Source organism: Siphateles boraxobius, unplaced genomic scaffold, assembly GCF_051911475.1.
Source record: "Siphateles boraxobius isolate OS27281-9 unplaced genomic scaffold, OSU_SipBor_1 65, whole genome shotgun sequence".
NCBI classification, from domain to species: Eukaryota; Metazoa; Chordata; class Actinopteri; order Cypriniformes; family Leuciscidae; genus Siphateles; species Siphateles boraxobius.
Window position 1 is genome coordinate 8,074,494 of NW_027509192.1, and position 19,533 is coordinate 8,094,026.

The 19,533-nt window shown below is 35.0% G+C and overlaps 2 protein-coding genes across 2 annotated transcripts; one reads left to right on the forward strand and one right to left on the reverse strand.

Annotated features, from left to right (window-relative positions):
• The first annotated feature begins 298 nt into the window (after positions 1-298).
• Positions 299-3,828, forward strand: atp6v1e1a (ATPase H+ transporting V1 subunit E1a). The gene is made up of 9 exons (XM_077210622.1): positions 299-523; positions 1,166-1,231; positions 1,352-1,461; positions 1,537-1,603; positions 1,704-1,793; positions 2,661-2,729; positions 2,836-2,930; positions 3,011-3,098; positions 3,194-3,828. Exons 1-9 carry the CDS (start codon positions 491-493, stop codon positions 3,254-3,256), a joined length of 681 nt encoding a protein of 226 aa, XP_077066737.1. The 5' UTR covers positions 299-490; the 3' UTR covers positions 3,257-3,828.
• Positions 3,805-18,398, reverse strand: slc25a18 (solute carrier family 25 member 18). Its single transcript, XM_077210621.1, has 10 exons — positions 18,242-18,398; positions 16,724-16,909; positions 16,495-16,617; positions 14,449-14,504; positions 14,156-14,246; positions 12,390-12,505; positions 11,973-12,159; positions 8,648-8,817; positions 6,643-6,718; positions 3,805-6,532 (listed from the first exon to the last, which is right to left on the reverse strand). Exons 2-10 carry the CDS (start codon positions 16,738-16,740, stop codon positions 6,391-6,393), a joined length of 978 nt encoding a protein of 325 aa, XP_077066736.1. The 5' UTR covers positions 16,741-16,909; positions 18,242-18,398; the 3' UTR covers positions 3,805-6,390.
• Between the last annotated feature and the right edge of the window lie 1,135 nt (positions 18,399-19,533).

Sequence of the window (19,533 nt, forward strand, 5' to 3'; positions counted from 1 at the left end):
AGTCGTGTCCATCTTTATGTCTATAGGAAAAGAAGTAGGCCTACTCTATGAGATATAAACATGCATGTGGCCCAACAGGGTTTCCTGTAGAAAACAAAAAAACATTATATAATAATACTTGGTCCTAGGCATTTACCTGTAATATGATTAAAGATAATTTTTCACAATTATAATCTTTTCAATAATTTACTACTTAGTTCACGAAATAAGTAATTTTAAAGTGTTAACAGAGAATGTATTTGTGTTAAACAAGCAAATGAAAAGTGGGCGGAGTCTTACCTCGGACATGACGATTCAAATCACATGACGCCTTCATTCTTGTCAGCTGACGCTTGACGGATCTGTACTTTAGTGCTGTAGCATATTTCACTAATATAGCTTAAGTAGTTATTCATAGTTTAGATTAGTAGTTCCGAAGTTAGTATTCAATAGTTTCCGTGATAAATCCCTCTTCAGATCACAGTCAGTGCCTTAAAAACAACTTTAAAACATGGCGCTCAGCGATGCCGCGGTACAGAAACAGGTGAGAAAACCAGTTAACAAGTTTATAAACTACTTTTTGAAGTTATATTTTTAATTAAGGTATTATATTTAATATCAGGTAAGTATAGAAATCTCATAACTTTAAAAAATAAACACGGCAGGCACAAATGTGTGGTTCGTTTTGTTTTGAACTGATATTCAGTCTTATTATTCTCGTAAACAAACATTTTTAATTTATATGTTGTCTTCTGTATTTTATGAAGAAGTTTTCTTAGTGTTTTGAAAGGCGCCTATAACGAAAGCATGATTATTTATTATTTTTTCTAGTACTCGTTGCTAGACTGTGAAATATCCCATTCACTTTGAGGAGAGCAAATGCACTTTCTCAAATCTAGATGTTATTAATTGATATACTGTGGATGTTTAATGCTGTGTATTGTAATGGAAAAATAAGGAAATCTGTCCTTCAGTTGTCTAGCGCAGCTCCATGGACTTTCCCAGCTGCACTTATTCAACACTTCTTTCAGTCTCACTTCCCCATCAGTTTCTACCCTCGTCTCCCTTTGTTTCATTACATACAGTACATCAGCTTAATAAAGGATCAGTGGTGCTTCAGTTCTTACATTGTAATTAAACCTTGTTTTGCTCTTTTATTGACACTGATCTCATTGCTTCTCTCCAGATCAAACACATGATGGCCTTTATTGAGCAGGAAGCCAACGAGAAGGCAGAAGAAATTGATGCAAAGGTAGCACAAATCCAATGATTCGCATAAGTGCATAAATATGGTTGTATTTGTCTAATCATTATATCATCTATTAATTTTCCTTAAATATCTGCTTTAAGTCATGTGTATTGTGGCTTGCAGGCAGAAGAAGAGTTTAATATCGAAAAGGGACGACTGGTACAGACTCAAAGGTTGAAGATAATGGAGTACTATGAGAAGAAAGAGAAACAGATTGATCAACAGAAGAAAATGTGAGTTTATGTTCTTTAAATGTGTAACCTTGAGTCCTTCATTGGGATATTTAATGTGTCCATTCAAATCCACAGCCAGATGTCGAATTTGTTGAACCAGGCAAGACTGAAGGTGCTCAAAGCCCGCGATGACATGATTAAGGTATGATGATGATGTGATTTTCACATTTATATAGTATATACTTTTATAAAACTACAAGAAATCCATCTCTTCTTCATCTTCCTCATGTGATTCTTTGCAGGATCTCCTAAATGATGCACAGCAACGGTTGGCCAACATTGCCAAAGACCCAAATCAGTACCCAGCACTGCTGGAGGGGCTGGTGTTACAGGTCAGATATGGTCTTGCTATATATATATATATATATATATATATATATATATATATATATATATTATTATTTACTTTTATTTTATTTTTTGTTTTATTAGTTTACGGGCTTTGAGCTCCTTCAGTCTTTTATTATTTATAATTTAGTATTATCATGTCATATTTATTTTACATGTAGTTATATCAATATATGTGTCAGGGTTATTATTAACTAAAACTATAAAAAAAGTCATTACTTGAAATAAATATTAACTTAAGTAAAAAATAATTTTTTTACGAATAAAAACACAAACACAAAACAATAATACTACAACTTTAAATTGAATTAAAACGAAAACAATAAATAAAAATAATGTAACTCAAAGTATTAGCAAAGACTGTATTAGTATGTCAATGATTTATATATATATATATATATATATATATACACACACACACTGTTGTAACGCAGTTCGGATGTTATGGGAAGGAGGCGGCGGGAACTGGCGAACATTTAACAATTTTAATAATAAATAAATAAATAAACAAATACAAAACAAAAGTAAAGATGGCTATCCCTCACGGTCGACTGGCGCCACATAATAAAACAAAACATTAAATAAAATAGTCCAGGCCTGGCCTCTCTTCCTTCACTGTCGTCGCTCCTTTTATGCTTCCGGTCCTCTGCAGGTGTCGCTCATCAGCAATCACGCAACTCGTTCTGCTCGATACAACTGTATATATAAGTTAATATATACACATACATTTATATATGTGTATATATATACACACACACATTTATATATATATTTGATTAATCTTTTATTATTATTATTATAAATAAAATAATTTAGTATTTTATTAACTTTTCTTCTTTTTGCTTCGTTAGGGATTTTATCAGCTGCTGGAGGCCAGGGTTATAATCCGGTGCAGAAAGGAAGATGTAGCGATGGTGCAGGTGAGCTCTATTCCATCAATCCGTTTACATAATATTTTACAATGTGCATATCAGCTATGCAAACAGTTTACAATTTTGAAGAGGTTGATATACCTGTTTATTTCAGGCTGCCGTTCAGAAAAGCATCCATATCTACAAAGAGGCTGTAAAGAGTAATATTGAGGTGCGCATCGACGAAAACAACTTCCTGTCCCCTAACATGTAAGATCTCTTCTACACTCAAGTTTTGTCAAAATTTTCATATTCTCAAATTGTTCATTGTTCATGCTTGGCATCCTCAGTTCAGGAGGTGTTGAAGTTTATAATGCTGACGGCAAGATCAAGGTGTCCAACACACTGGAAAGCAGACTAGACCTTCTAGCGGAACAGGTAGAGAAAACAATCACATTTTACAACAGGGATAAACCGTATAAAAGATTGTTTTTTGTGAATGTCTTCCTCATTATTTTTTTCTGCTTTCACAGATGATGCCTGAGATCAGAGTGACTCTGTTTGGTGCCAACCCAAATCGCAGGTTTATGGATTAATGGACTGTTACTAACACACATTAGTGGTAGTTGGGAGAACGGTGAAATTCAGAAAACATGATAAAGTAATGAGGAGGTCTGATGGGCAGTTTTATTTTTTTAAGGTCACTGTGGTTTTTCTGAAGTGAAAAACTATTCTTGTTGCAATTCTGAATATTCAATTGATCATGTTCCAGGAATTTATTGTTGTGCTCTTTTTCTTGTGTGTTTTTGTTATTGGAAAAAAAAACCAAAGAAAGTGTTTGAAAATGAAAGGCTCTTATGTGCTCGTGTTACCTTATATCTCTGTGTTTTAGCGGTTCCTGTTTAAATATCATGTCACCGGTAGGGAAAATGGACACCTGATATCTTATCTCAAGCTGTTTGAACAAAGAGCTATAAGCACTCAGGAATTCACATTGTTATTGCCTTGAAAGTTATCTAAATCAGCAGCCTAACAGGTTTTCCCTGGAAAAGGGAAGTCCTCATTTAATGTCTTAAAAACATAGTGCCTTTGTGTTTTTTTCTGCATTTTCATTTGTTAGTACAATTGCATAATACTACAGATAAATAAATCAAATATATTTTATTTATATTCTGAATCATTTCTGTGCCCATTACAATATCAACAAACTCATAGCATCGCTTGTTGGTTACACTTTATCCACCATACAGGAAAGAAATCAATCGTACATAAATTGTACAGATCGTACATCTGGCTTACAGAAAATGCTACATATACCTCAAACATTAAAAACACGCTACCTTCTTGTGGAAATCAAACATATCAAATGCAAGTTAGCATCAGTTGTTGTGCACAAACAATGTTTTGCATAATCAAATTACTCCAGACCATGTTTTCAAAAAGACTTTAAAATACAAAGGCTGAAGAATAAATGTAATAAGCAGAGACACATATATCAGTCTTGCATATTTAAAATGTACCGATTGTTTTTTGCTTATCAAAAATATTTAGTATAACATGAATATGATGCCTCTGAGGTGTTTTTCTTTCTTTCTCAAAAATCAAGTTTTGCCTTCCAAGGAATCCATCAATAAACTGCTTGTTAACATTATAATACTGTATTTTAAATTGAAAGATCTTTTATTTTTCCACAATTTTACAAAAGTGCACTCAATATTAAACTATTCAAGACCTAATTTCTCTACATACTTCTCGCTGTATTCTTTGCTACTGAAGGTGAAACATATACTTGTATATATATATTTGTAACACTTTAAAAGCCACTGGTAATTTATATTACGTTTTGTTATTTCTTTTTAGTGAAAAACTAGAGTAGCAAGGATAAGGCTTTTTGCTTTTTAATTTATTGCGCACTCAAAAAAATCATTTAAAGAAGCTTTAAAAAATATCAAGCCGACATTATATAGCCTATAGGAATTCTGTCCCGCAGAGGAACATGTAACAGGAAGACAAGGCCTCCACAGCAAAGCCCAGCAGTCTCTTCAGATTTATTGAGAGAAAAGAATTAAATTAAGTCAGCAGACCCTGCAAACTGGTTTTGAGTATTTTTTTGCTGTTTAAAGGGGTGGGTATTAGCGGTAGAGAGGCACAAAAATTGGTAGATCTGGGGTCAAAACGTTGCTTAGGATCCTTACTAAAAGTGTATGTGCGGCGAAAGCCAAAAATGGCGTACGCCAGAAAATATTCAGACTTATAAAACCGTGCGTACGCCAGAACCTGCGCAAATATATGGTTATATATTATCAACGCCTAGTTTTACTATGCAGATCTGCATATGCTTATTCATCCACGTGATACCACGTTTAACAGTACAAGAAGACATTAGAAAATATGAGATACGGATGTGCCGTCACATTACATTGATAATAATCATTTAGTTATCTATCTTTGCCTTGTTTTCGAATAAATAAATCAAATAGTATAAAATACATTTCAGAGAAAGTTTTTCTCAATCTTTTCTACTGGCCAAATAGTATTTTTAATTGATTTATATTTTTAATGGAAACAGATAGGCCTATGTTGTGCATTAGTTCCATGAAAATATTTTCTCAGACAATCTGCTATTATCATGATAAGCAATTCTCTCTGTAGTTAAAACATTAAAACAGAATGCCAGAGGAAAAGTGTTCAAAAGCATTGCATCCACTACAAATATTTCTATTGATTGAATATAAAAAATGTTGTAACTTCATGTAATTTAAGTGTTTAACTCCATTAATGAGAATGGCATATTTTATCTAAATGTTTATATCAGGAGTAAAACATAGTTTAAATCATTCTTTCATTTATTTAAACTTTTATCGTGAACATGCACTGTATTTATGATTAGGACTCATAATGAAGATTTACGGTTTTACTTCATCTGCCGTTAGATAGGCTATATATGCGTCAGTTTCACTAAACGGCCCAACGCGCTCGCTGGCGCGGACATTTAAGAAGGAATGGCTATTTGCTTCAAAGTGATTGGGCTTGGTGAGTGAAATTATATTTGTATCATCTTTCTGTTTTCTGTCGAAAAGTGATCAAAAAGACATTCAACTCCAGCTCACCATCGGTGTCGCCAAACTGCTCCGTCTCCAAAACGTTCGTACGCATGGGTCAGAGTTTGCGTGCAGGTGCGCAAATTTTCCCGTCAGGTTTGTTTGTATAAATCCCAACTTATTCGTCGGAAGTGACGTACGTCTCTTTCAGGGCCTGTTTTGTGCGTACGCAACATTATAAATGAGGCCCCTGAATCTTTTTCAACTTTAATTCAAGTCTCCTTTAAATCTAAATACACATCGACCCTGTTCACAACAGATCAATCAACCATGAATCATGTTGGTTTAAAACTGATTGTAACTGTGGGCTTTAAGACATAAAAATAATAACCCTTCCAGGACCCTGTCTTACCTAAAGAACCCTGTTTGCAGGTTTTAAGTAGCCTACTATGTTAGTGTGCAATATAGGCTTTTATGTTAGCATTACACAACCCTCGTCTGTTCTTCCAAAGTGTCTGAACTTCCTTTAGTTGGGTACATGAATTTCTCTCCATCTTTACCTTGTCGCAAATAAAGTCTGGAACCTTCTTTTTTTCATTGTCGCAACTTCCTTCATCTCTCATCATCATCTCTTGGCCCGTGTAGAAACAGTAATGTGTGTATGATGATTGAGGTGACATCACCTGCTGCTATCCCAGCAGGCCCAGCAGGTTTTCGCCGATGCCCAGGAAGTACACGCCCTGAGCGATGCCAAAGAGCGGAGCGATGACCAAAGCACGACACGTTGCTCCCTTGAGAAACGCGCTTGGTCCCTCTCGTTTTAAAATGCGTCTGTGAAAAGAAAGTATGAATGCCATATAAATTTCATGATACATGAATATGTTAATTATTTAGTACAATGTCATACAATAAGAGGCCAAACATGTAAATAAAAAGCTTACTGTATGCAGTCAATGATGCCTTTATAGGAGTCTTCTCCCTCTCCCTTCTGTAAGGTCTGTAGGCGGGTCTTTATAACTGAAATTAATAAGCATTAATCAAAATTAAAAACAGATTTGGTTGGATCTACGCCTTGCGCTGAAAGTGGAAATGAATATTTTAATTTCACAGATCTGGTTTCCCAGATGCAGGTTATACAGCTGTTCAGTTGTTAGTCTGACTCATTTCCATGAATCGGCTCTTCAAAGTGTTCTTTGAAAGAGTCATTTCAAAAAACGATTCTGTGATTCTTTTAAGTCATGATGTCATTAAGTCATCATGTGGTCCCTGACGTACTACATTCTCTAAAACAATATACAACTTATTGTATTTTTTAAGATTTAATTATTCTCAAAAAAATTTATATGAAAAAAGCATAAACATTAAAACATTATAATAAAGCCACAAGTACAATATCTTGATTATGTTCTATTAGTAAATGTGTTTATTATAACTTAATGTGTTCCAGTTCAGTTTGTTGCCACATGATTCACTTTTTAAAAAGAAAGTAATTTAAATATAAGTCTACTATAAAAAATTATTAACATGATTTATCACAACTTTTTATCTTTTGTCAAATCAACTTAAATATTATGTTATCTGAACCAAATTAATTATCTGAGTTTCTATTTATTAAACCAATCTTCTTTATTGTATTAACTATTTGTATTTGTATTGTATTTAATTTCAATGAACTAAAATTTTATGGCAACCAGATAACGTACTTTTTACAAGTTTAACTAACAATCATTTTTTGCAATGTACACAAAACAATCTAATTGAAAAAAATTAATTTACACCTGTGATTATTATATTATTTTAATAAAATGCTATTTGGTAAAACCAGATCTGTTTGTTGACTCAATAACTGCTCTGGCCAATTCAGTTAGATTTAACAGCTGTAAAAAATGGTATGATCAAGTCATGACAACATATGTTTTTACATTTTTACAATTTTAATTTTTTTTTAGATTCAACTAATTTTTTTAAAAGTCAGTTTAATATTATTTAAGTTGAAATGTCTTATACAGTCAAGTTGATTGTACTTAGAAATGTCATGCAGCAACTTTTTTTTGACAGTGAGGATCACCAACAAATTCAAGGTTTTTTAAACATTAGTTAAGCGTTAGGTAAATGTTTCTGCACTTTAAATCAGTATCAGTGTATTTGTTACTGTAACATATTATATGCTCCACAGGAATAATGAGCTGATGAAAAACTAGGTTATAGGTTAAGTCTATTTGTAATGTTGTAATGTTAAAGAGAGTAATGCCAAATCTTCAGTTTCTACTGTCCAAATAAACCTTCTGTCCCCATTGTTTTTTTAGTCAACAAAGAACTCACAATACAATAGACATAGAAACAAGAGCTATAAACAAAAAGCTTTCTAAATAGAACTGAAAAGCACACTTAACAGACTTTGTTCAAAGCAAATGAAATGTTTCAGTCTCCACATCACATGGGGTTTAAAAATGAATCACTCAGAAACAAAAGACTCATTCTGTGCCTTTATGAAATACTTGTAGTGACCTAATTAATCAACAGTTTGGAAAAAATTTACCCATAATTCATCACAAAACAAAAAGGGTATGTTTAAGGTTCCTTTAAATAATCTTCAGTACTAGAAGTAATAAGTATTTCTTTCAAGAACTACTCCTTTTTGTTAAGAAATGTTAGAAGTGCAAAAATAAATGTATATGCACTAAGTACATTTTTCATGCATATACAATTTTTTTTATATAATATGTATTGTTATTGAAATAAATAAATATTCTATTACCCATACAAAATCTACATCAATGTCTATCAACAGTTTCTCAGTAGCGCAGTAGCATTGAAACAGGATTAGCAGTGGTTTTTACAGGCTTGGACGGCTGCGACTAACTGAACGGGACATTTAATTGCATGCATTTCGAAAGGAGAGAGAGCAAATTGTGTTCCTCTACTCCTCTCTTGCCTGTATCTCACCGTCCAGAGGAGTGACAGCTACCGCCGCCACCGAGCCGGCCGTGCAACCAGCCACGAAAGACTGCAGGAAGGGGGCCCGATCCTGGGGGTTGCTATGGCGATCCTCAGTGCGGCCTACAGCATTGAGGTTGGCGAACAGCGGGAAGTAGATCATGGAGAACGGAACGTCCCTGAAAGAGAAAGGACATAGAGCTGTAGAATGTAGACATAGCTGCAGGACGTTATTGATGAATCGTTATCGATCATTTTGCCTGATTAGTTTTAGTCTGTAAATGTGAAACGGTGAATGGAGAAATATGATTTAGGCCTTGTAGGCCGTAGACGAGAGACAACAGAATAAGATAGATCGAGCTCTCATTAAAATTCCATTAAGAAGAGAATTCTGCCTACGGTTAATTAAAAGCTATGAATAACAGATCAGAACTGACAGCTGGCAGGTTAGATCAGTTCAGCTGGGATTACATCACAGACTGCCATAGATATAAACACTAGATGTCGCCTTGGGGGTCTAAACATGCGTCAAAACCGCCGCCATCTTGAAACTGGGGTCTTGTCATAGGAAGTAGCTAGGTAAGGCTGAATTCATGGATGATGCCGGACTTTTGTGCTGCGTATGATTGTTTACACGAACGAAATCTAAAAACCAGACAGCAAGGGATTACATTTCACAAGATTGTGAAATTTTTTTAATTTTTTTTAAAATTTCTCTGGACTCTATAATAAATACATGTCTGACCGTTGGAACAAACCAAAACAACTAGAAAATCGCATTCATGACGATTTATGGTGATTTTATTTCCGTTAGACCTTTTCCTACATTGACGCTGATGAGGTGTTCCCCTGTTTCAAGATGGCGGCTCTATTGACGCATTCGTTCCAATGAACTGCCGTAGCCAAGGCGACATCTAGTGTTTATATCTATGACAGACTTCAGGGAGCCTGTGGGGGAGGGGCTGTTTGGATAGGTGAGTGGGTTTATTTGTGTGGGCGGTGTTAAAGGTGAGAGGTCACCATGCCGTCTATTCATCTTTTTGTCCCGAAACAGTGCATGCGTTTGCAGAGAGAGCAATCACTTAAGTTAAACAACACGTCACTGAGGGTTTGCAAAAGGTCAGGGCCCGTATTCATAAAGATTCTAAGAATCCTCTCAGAAAACTCTTAATTTAGCTTAAAATCTTTTACGTAGGAGTCTTAGCTTAAGAGCGATTCGGGACCGATCTGAGAGCAACTCTGAGTAAGGAAAAGACAAAAACTTTTATCTTAGAGAGGAGGCGGGGCTGACCCCGTAGCTATGTATGACACAATCTTTTGAACACTGTGATTGGTTGGTTGTCCAAGAAGGAACAAAAGAGTGATTTATAAGTATAGGGCATATTCTAAGGCTTCACATTGAAATTACATGCGTAATTTTTCCTATTTGACCATTCTCATACACACACACACACATTGTATATGTGTATATAAATCCTTTTTTTTATTTACCATACTGTTAATTTCCTATAAGGTATTTGATTGGATTAGAATGATAAAAATTGTTCCAGTCTATTTAAGTGGTGGTTTGAATGTTGGTTTTAATGTAGCAAACATGGAATAAAAAAACAAGAAAGCTCAACTGGACAGAGGAACAATGTTTACTGTGAGCCCAGTTAGTGGATGAACACAAGGCCATCCTTAAAGGAAAATTCAGGCCGGGTGTCACAGCACAGAAGCAGAAGTGGGAGCTTATAGCGGTTAATAATAAATTATTTACGGTTCATTCCCCCTGCTTGTGCGGAAGCCTGCTATATTCATAAATGCATTTTTTTGAGCCTGCAAGGTGGGAATGTCCAGTGTAAACAAAATGAACTGCGACACAATAAGAGGTTCTGAAAGAGCTGTAATTGTTTGTGATCACTCTGCTTACAGAAGGTTGTGACAGACCCAAATCATCACTGCTGCATTGATGCATTTTCCCAGCTGCCAAATATCTTAATGTACAGTAGTGATTTAATTTCTTGCACTACGCCATTCCTGCGCTGTCGGAGATGTTATTGTGTCTCTAATAAAATCGGTCACAAACATGTTCCCTGCACGATCTAATCTATAGTGTCTTATTGACTCACTGTCATCTATTGTCTGCAACACATTTCTTCTCCCTCTTCGTCTTTCTGCCATTTTCTCCTCTGCTAAAGAAACTCTTAAGCCTCTTAAAAATCCTCGTCCGTGCTCCTAACAATTTTGACCTTAAGAACTCTTTTAAGGGTTAAGATGCTTTCTGAATTACTTTTTTCTTTACTAGGATTTTTTCTTTAATTTTAAGAGTAAACGCCCACATTTCTAATAATTTTCTTAGAATTTTTTCAGTAGGAGCTACTCTTTGCATTAAGATTCTTTATGAATACGGGCCCTGGATGTTGATCAGCTAACATTGCTTAGTTATTTGACCAATACATTCAAATTCTGTTACTATTAATGTTAACAGCCTAAGGCACACTTGTGCAATAATTATGCTGTCTAATCAGCATCTTGATATGTCACACCTGTGAGGTGGATGGATTATCTCGGCAAAGGAGAAGTGCTCACTAACACAGATTTAGACATATACTTTCTTTAAATTTCCATTTAATGCCAACTTGAATTGTTATTTTTAGTCTGATCTTTTCACCTTTTTGTTCATTCGGTTTATAAAACCAATCTGAATGATTTATGCACAAATTATAATGAATGACAACTTAGATTGTGGTCTGTTAATCAAGCAATGATGATTTGTATGACTTCAGAAGAAGTCATATGGACCACTTTTACAGTGCCTTTGGTTCCTTCTTTGACCTTAAAAGCCCCATTACCAATTCATTATAGGCTCAAAATATATCCTTTTGCATTCAATTGTAGAATGAAAGACATACATTTTTGGAACAACATGAGGGTGAATAAATGAATTTTCCTTTTTAACTGAATTAGGCCTTGTCCACATTTTCGTTTGAAAACACATCTTTTTCTCTCCGTTTTGGCCTTCCATCCGACTCCACACAGAGATGGCGTTTTTTTTAACGAAAACGAAGCTTTTTGAAAACGCTCTCCAAAGTGGATCAATTTGAAAACGCTGTTTTCGTGTTGTAGTGTGGACTGTGAAAACGGAGATATCTGAAAACGATGACGCGTTTTCTGATGTTTCAGTGTGGATGAGAAACTTTTGGAAAACGCTTGAAGACGCTTGAAGATACTAGACGGAGAGTGCTTTGAAACGAAAATGCCATTTTCAAATGTATCCAGATTAATGAAGATGTAACCCTAATTTGCTTTACAGACCATATTCCTATTGGTTAAATAGCTGATTGTGTCTCACCTCATCAGAGTAGCACCTGCACCCTTATAAAGACCCCGGAGGCCTCGGGTCTTGAGTAGCTCCAGGGTGATACGAGTCGCTGAGGCTCGAGGAGGGGCGTTGGGGCCTGGCTGGGCCGTCGGAGAGGCAACCAGTGAGGGAGTCGGACCAGCAGCAGGGGCAGAGTCAGTGACAGCCCGCTGAGCAGCTTGTAAAGACAAAAATGGACCGGTTACAACTCATATCTTCAACATCATCGTTTTTATCCTGTATCGTAATAACACTGAAGTTTGGAGAAACTGCTATTCGGTTGACACCATTATACTCAAACAGCTTCTATTATTTCTGGCTAACCTTTGTACTACTCAGTAAGGTATCCTAAGATAGAGACCTACATACCTCGAATGACACTCATGGGAGCATAATAAACACACTTACCCAACCTGCCAGCATCCTGCAGTTGTATTTTTAGCATTTCCATGGGGGTGGTGACTACCACCTGACAGGTCCCGGCCCCACAGCCAGCAAGGATTTCCCCCCACAGAGGTAATTTTCTATGGGTGACAGATACAATGACAGGTGGGGCAGATGAGATCGTTATTGCATTTGCCAAGCAAATAACTGGTCTAATTAGTCAGCTGGTGACCTAAATGCCTCTGTGGAATAGTTTATAGAAAATATTTTCATTTAGGTAAATACTGTATTCAAAGGTTAAATGTGTTTTTAGGGTTGGGATATGGTCTTAATTTTAAAAAACAAAAACCATTAAAAAAAAAGTTCCATTAGAACCAATCTAATGAGCTCTTTTCAGTGAATCAGAAAGTTCAACATTTCTCTTTTTGTGTACCACAGTAGAATGAAAGTCATACGGATTTAGAACAACATGAAGGTTAGTCAACAAATGATGACAAAATGTTAATTTTTTGGTGAATTATTCCATTATTTCATGAAAACTTCAAAAATATTCCTTAAAGGTACACTAAATAATTTATTTTTTTGTTCAAAATTAACTAAATTTAAATAATGAGTCAATACATCAACAATCCTTCTTCCAAAACATATTTTTGTCTCACCCTGTTTCACTATGGTACGCCTATTATAAGTGTTTATATTTAAGACCTAGCGGGATGGTTTTGGTGGGAAATTGCGTACATACTCCCCTCGCCCATTCGTGTCTCGTCATATCTGTAAATAAAGAAAAGTTGCTCCGGCTTACTTTGATGCGTGTATGGTGTAAAAGTGGCACAGGTTAGTTGAAATGGAATGTTGACATGGAGCAGCTAAATCGCAAACCTCCGGGAAATCACCCATTTTAACAAACGCCAAACAGAACAGAATCTGCTGGTGAAAAGAGAACGCTTCAGAGCACGAAATAAAACAAAAATCAACATAGGCTTGGCTTTTCGTGAGATGGCAAGAACTGAGGGATTGGAAATGTTGTAAAAAGCAATGCGGAGATGCAGATTTACAGGTGAGCAAGGTTGGTATTTTATTGAACAGCCGTATGTATCTCTCTAACAAAGTTAATTTATTAACTATTGTGATAGTTGTTTTATTACAGGTTGTTGTAGCGCTGTGCTGGAATTTATTTTGAAGGAAGTAACATTTATTAATAGGTATAGCTACAGTAACGTCTTCAGCTAGTCAGCTAGAGATCATTTCCATCTGATCCAGTTATATTTCTTTGTTATAAGCCTAGTAGTGAATGTTTTATAAGCAGTAGGATAACAATATTCATCCACACAGTCACGCAAAGACGCACAACCAAAACAATGCTCTTCTGCAAATGCGTTACATATTTTCTGCAAAAATTACATGGTGTACCCAAGGTTGGTTCTTTTCATATGAATCAGAAACATTGAAACCAGTGTGGTTCAACTCCTAAACAAATTAGTCTATTGGGTCAGTTCTTTTTCAGTGAATCTTAACCATGTAGCGCAACCACATGCAGTCACGATTCCAGAATGAATGAGAACTAAACCACAGTACAAGCATGCTGGTTACAACTAACTGTGTGACTCAATTCTGTATATTTAACCCAGCTTAGGATGCACAGGCAACTAAATACTGTGAAGAAGTTCGAAACTATCAAAACCAGACAGAATAAATCATAAGCAATAAATCTGGGGTTGGACTATATATGTATATAAAATAAGTATAATAAGGAGCTATGCTTTTGTAAATGGGTAACAAGTGGCCGTTACCCATCTTTGGAGAGCTTCTGTCTAAAGACATCATTGGCAGCCAGTTTGATGGCTTTCTCTGGAGTGACCAGTGTAAGATTCACAGCTGCACCTGAGAGAAACACCATGAAATGTAATTCTGAGAATATATACAAAAAGTAACATATCCCACAGCACTTAACAATTAAAACTATTAATGTTTTAAATAACACTGTTTTCAAAAACACCATGAACATTCATTAAGGTGGTAAATTTTGATTTTAATGTTGACTGTACAAACAAAGTCGACACTAGATAAAAAAGAAACACTGTACCTCGATACATGCCAAAGTAGCCCTCCATTTTGATCGTCTTTGCCAAACAGTCCAGCCTTCATAACAAGACAGAAATGTTCAATATGATTAATCAAATATTACAACCTGGTTCTGAAATAAGCTAATCTAAATATAATGAAATCACAATTCATTAAATGAATTGTTGTTTGGTAAGTAGAATAAAGTAACCAGAATAAATGGTGGAAAATCTCTTAAACAACAGTAACAAACGTTTTTTATTGCTCTCCATTTATGTGTATACGAACAGCCAAATTAGACATTCACAAAAAATTCTTTGGGGAGTGAATAATGTGTGGAAGAAAGAGCTTAAAACATGGCAGCCTGTCTCTTGCCCACAAACCACTTGGGTATTCGCTTGTTACATAAGTGTACATACAAAAAAGAAAAGAGCTCCTCACACACCATCACTACAAAGAGTCCTATTCTTTATCTCAATGGTATCACACATGCATAAAGACATTTTTGAGCAAGCTACTTAAAAAGGAATGAAAAACATTTGGGAGCGTGTAGAAATCAAAGAAGCAAAACCGTGTGACTCAAGTTATTTTGCATCATCTGAGTCATTCAAAATCCAGACAAAGTCCTCCGCTCAGAGTAAATCACTAACACATGCTGCCTTCGTGAATCGCTTTATATAAACCTTAAGCAGTAGTTTTTTTAAAGATGCATAAATGTTTTCAGAATTTGTAAAGTAAAATGCACACAAAGAGCATTATAATAGTCAGATTTATTTTTTAATGGTACAGTTTATTGATTCCTGAGACAAAATATCAAAAGTAAAACATAAGTTTGCAAATGTGTTTTATGTTTTGTATCATATTTGATACATCAGGGTTTTATGGCTCATATGATACGATATAGTGAATATATGGAGCTCATACTCGAGAAGGAAAACATCAATTCTATTCAGAGTGCCAGACTGTGACAATTTAGTGCAGTTACTGATATTTATATGGCCAAAAAGTAAGATTCTGATCATTTGTGATGTAAATCAATGAGATCTTTATAACAGTAGTATAGGAGATCACTTACATAAAATGCCTATAAATATCAGTTGTCACTCTATATCTCCAAATAATATTTAAATGCTTAATTTTATGATTAAAGCTTTGTAGTTTATTCCTGTGGGTGCAAATCATATAATGCAATACAATACAATGATGATTGAGAGATGTACACATTAATGTTCCTAAAAGGCCTGTTGTATCATATTTGATACTTACATTTGAACATGATTTTTTTTCTAATAAGATGTATCTCTTCTGTCAAGTAAGTGTTCATCATAAAATATCACTAATAATCAAAAAAAATCTGACATTTACTTTTTAAATAACAGTGAAGATTTTACAGCAAAAAGTAATGTACCACAATAAAGGCGGATGTTTTCGTAATTATTTTAAAAGGCTAAAAATGTATAAAGTATTGTTTTTCAGCAAAGTTTTGATGATGGTGATAATTAAGAGTTACTTATGTAACATAACTTATGTTACACTCTTAGATGTAAATGTTCTATATGGAACCTTAAAAGTTGTCATGCGCTTCATATACTGTAGTAGAACCTTCATGGATTCCCTTCATGGGATAATTTTATGGATTTAGTTTTAATCAATAAACATAAACTTATTTTCCACCAGGTAAAAAAAAAAAGACTAACTCATTAAAGATGAAAATAAAAGTATTATGCAATCATTGAATCATTCTCCTTATATTCAGAAACTTTTTGCATAAAATTGAGTCAAGCACCTTCGTGTTCTCTAGAACCCAATTGAACCTTTTTCTAAGAGCGTAGGGTTTATAGGCTTAAAAAGGTTTAAGACAGGAAACCAGCTGCCATTTTGCACCTCTCACATATGCTACTATAATGACTGTTACTCCAAAAACAATTGATCATCATCATATGCAAGTTGCACAGTTGGTCATTTTATTGCTTAAGAAACTCTCTACCTTCTACCAGAACAAGACCCCAAAAAAAGTGCATGACATACAGCGCATAGTTATGGGACTTCATAAAGATGTTGAACTCACATTCCACTATAAACACGAGCACCCTGCTGATTTTGTAGGCGGGTCTTAGCGAGATCAATGGGAAACACGCAGGTCACGCCCACCAGTCCAGCCACGCCCCCGTTAATCAGCTTAGCAGGGAGGCTGTAAACACCAGGAAACATACATGCACACTCAAAAACATGTCAATATAACGGTTTAGATGGATCTTAAACTGTACATCCACTATCAGAGGAAGTCGCAAATGTACCTCACTTTCTCGGCCATTGTGGCCACAACTGTTTCCTCCAATTCTTCTCTCTCTGCTGCAAATGTGTCAGCACAAACCTTCCACGGCCCACCCGGTCAGCCTCCTAGAATGGTGTGCCAATCTTCACACCCTTCCTTTTGGGTAGAACAGCCACTCTTTGCTAAAAATAAATCACCTTGGAACTGGCTATTGACCAAGACACAAAGAAATACAATTCAGGATATCTGTGGTTGCAGAATGACTTTACAGAATAACAACATGCTATTTTTTTTTAAATAAAAAAAGACTTTCAATTGGTTTCAGAATCTGTGATTTTACTTTCTGAATTGTGCTTTTCTACAGCGCACAAATAGGGAACATCCCCCCTCCTAAAGTCTCTCTAATCTTGCTGCTAATGAGGTTGTGACCTCTGAATTAACCTAGAGAAGAGAGCTAGCAGACGAGGAGCTTATTAGCATGATTTTACTGTTCTTCAACACCGTATCAACAACATTGTCCGTGGAAAAATCTAAATATGGAAGTCTACAGTAGCTCAAACAATTCTTCTATGCTCTCTAATACTAAAATAATCCAACTTTTACATCAGTATACCAATGTAGTTGTGTTTAGAGTTTTCTAGCGTAAATGAAAGTAGTGTAAACTTTATTTTTGACACATAAAATGTCCATGACCTTTTTTATTCAGCATTTTTCTGGTGAACATTTACATATGTAGAAGGGAGTGTCTACATATTCCTGTAAAAACGTTTTTCATTACTTTTTTGTTGCTTTTTCTATTTTTGCTATCACATTTTAAATGGTCCTGCAGTTTGAGAAAGACTTTTTATAAACATTTAAATATTTCAAATATTCTAACAATTCATAAGAGGCCACAAAACTGCATACATAATAATTATAGAAGATATTTTTGGTTTTAATATGGGGTTTAAAATATAAAGTATCGGATAAACCCTGCTGAAAACACTTGAAATCTTGGTAACACTTTACAATAAGGTTCATTAGTTAACTACCTTAGTTAACATGAACTAAGTATGAACAATACTCCTACAGCATTTATTAATCTTAGTTAATAGTTCTATACTCTTTTAATTGTGTCACTCTTTTTCTTGCTTTCTCCTATCCCATCACTTGTCTTAAACTCCCCCTCGTGTAACCTTTCTCTTTCCTCATGTTTCCACTAACTCTCACCTCATTCGGTGTACTATTCTCACTTTACTCTATCTCTTTTCCTCCGGCATACTCACATCCACCCTTTTCTCTGCCCCTCTCTCGCTCTGTCTTTTCTGGAGCCCAGTGGCATTCTGAGCATGTCTTTCCCTTCAGCACTGCTTTCTTTCAACATTGCTCTATTCATACTCCTTCACTGCCAAAACACAGACAAGTGCGAATTGTCCCCCCTCTCCCCATCCTAAACCGTTCCCTCACTAAGATTTTACACAACCCACTCAAACAAGCTTGCATATTTAACCAATTCACAAGTTAGAAACTCTGTTTGAGAGGATGATTATTATGTTCTTACCTCTGTCAATGCATTGGTCCACTTTCCCCTCTGCTCGCTGACAATGTGTGTATCAGCCGTAGTCAGGCGCAAGAGATCCGACAGAGCCGCTACTCATGGGCCCTTGCACAAACACAAGCATTGTCCCTCCGTGCCTAAGTCCCTCCCCCTTTGGCGACTCCCAGTGACATAAAAAGGGAATGCGCAGCTTTCCAGAAATGAAACTTGACACATTCACACATTTACACAGATATGCACATTACACCTAATACAACAACTATATATATAGTTATAGTTATATATAGTAATTACATTATTATATTAAACACTTATTAAAAATGCTTTAAAATGCATTAGCAATTTACAATTATTAATATATATTTCTTCCATTATTTGCTAAACTCACAGGAAAGTTTCACAGCCCTTTACGGCTACCAAATTAATTATATTAATGATCATAATATGATTTGTCTTGCTGTAACCAACCAAGATGCCATAAATCACATAACATGTTACTGTATTATGTCAGGCTATGTGTATGATTTTTTTTTTAATTTGAGAAATTACTATATTAATTCAACACAACAAATGCTAACCTGTTTTCAGATTACAGTAAATGAATACTGCAACAGTTATTGTTAACAGAAAAAATATAGGCTGGGACAAATGATTTAACAAAAATTACAATAAAAAACATAAACAATAAAAAACGGCTATTTAGACATTTAAGATAGATAGATAGATAGATAGATAGATAGATAGATAGATAGATAGATAGATAGATAGATAGATAGATAGATAGATAGATAGATAGATAGATAGATAGATAGCAGTGTGCTTTATCTCTTCGTGTCAACAGGGGGCGCTGGGTCCATATTTTGAAGACCAATTTGTTATTCACACTATTTGAATTAATAATAAAAAGGTAGTCTTCAAACGCGTCATCCTGCTATTAGAATTAAAATGTTTCATTCATTCTTAGGACTTATGGCTTTTTTTGTGTATTGGCCAATAATAACTAAAAACAACAACACCATTTAGAAACAGTTTTTAGCACAGTTTTAATTACAAATTAGGGTCAGTCAACTTTTGTATGTTACAAACAACAGCCACTATAAAGCTAATAACTTGGTCTTCATGGCATTATCATATGATACGTTCGTACACGACAACAATTAAGAAGTTAAAATCAAACAAATAATTTATATAAAAAAACGAATTAAATACAAAAATGTCAGTGTAATTTATTATGATCAATATCCTTTCTGTCGTACTCATCTCTTCTAGATCAAACGCGAGGATTCTACTGTAAT

Coding starts and splice junctions, on each gene's coding strand:
- slc25a18 (XM_077210621.1), bottom strand. Junction 14,505..16,494: donor GCTCGTGTTTATAGTGGAAT/GTGAGTTCAACA, acceptor CTTGTTATGAAG/GCTGGACTGTTTGGCAAAGA. Junction 6,533..6,642: donor GGCATCATTGACTGCATACA/GTAAGCTTTTTA, acceptor TTCTTTTCACAG/ACGCATTTTAAAACGAGAGG.
- atp6v1e1a (XM_077210622.1), top strand. CDS start 491: ATGGCGCTCAGCGATGCCGCGGTACAGAAACAG. Junction 524..1,165: donor ATGCCGCGGTACAGAAACAG/GTGAGAAAACCA, acceptor GCTTCTCTCCAG/ATCAAACACATGATGGCCTT. Junction 2,730..2,835: donor AAGATGTAGCGATGGTGCAG/GTGAGCTCTATT, acceptor TGTTTATTTCAG/GCTGCCGTTCAGAAAAGCAT.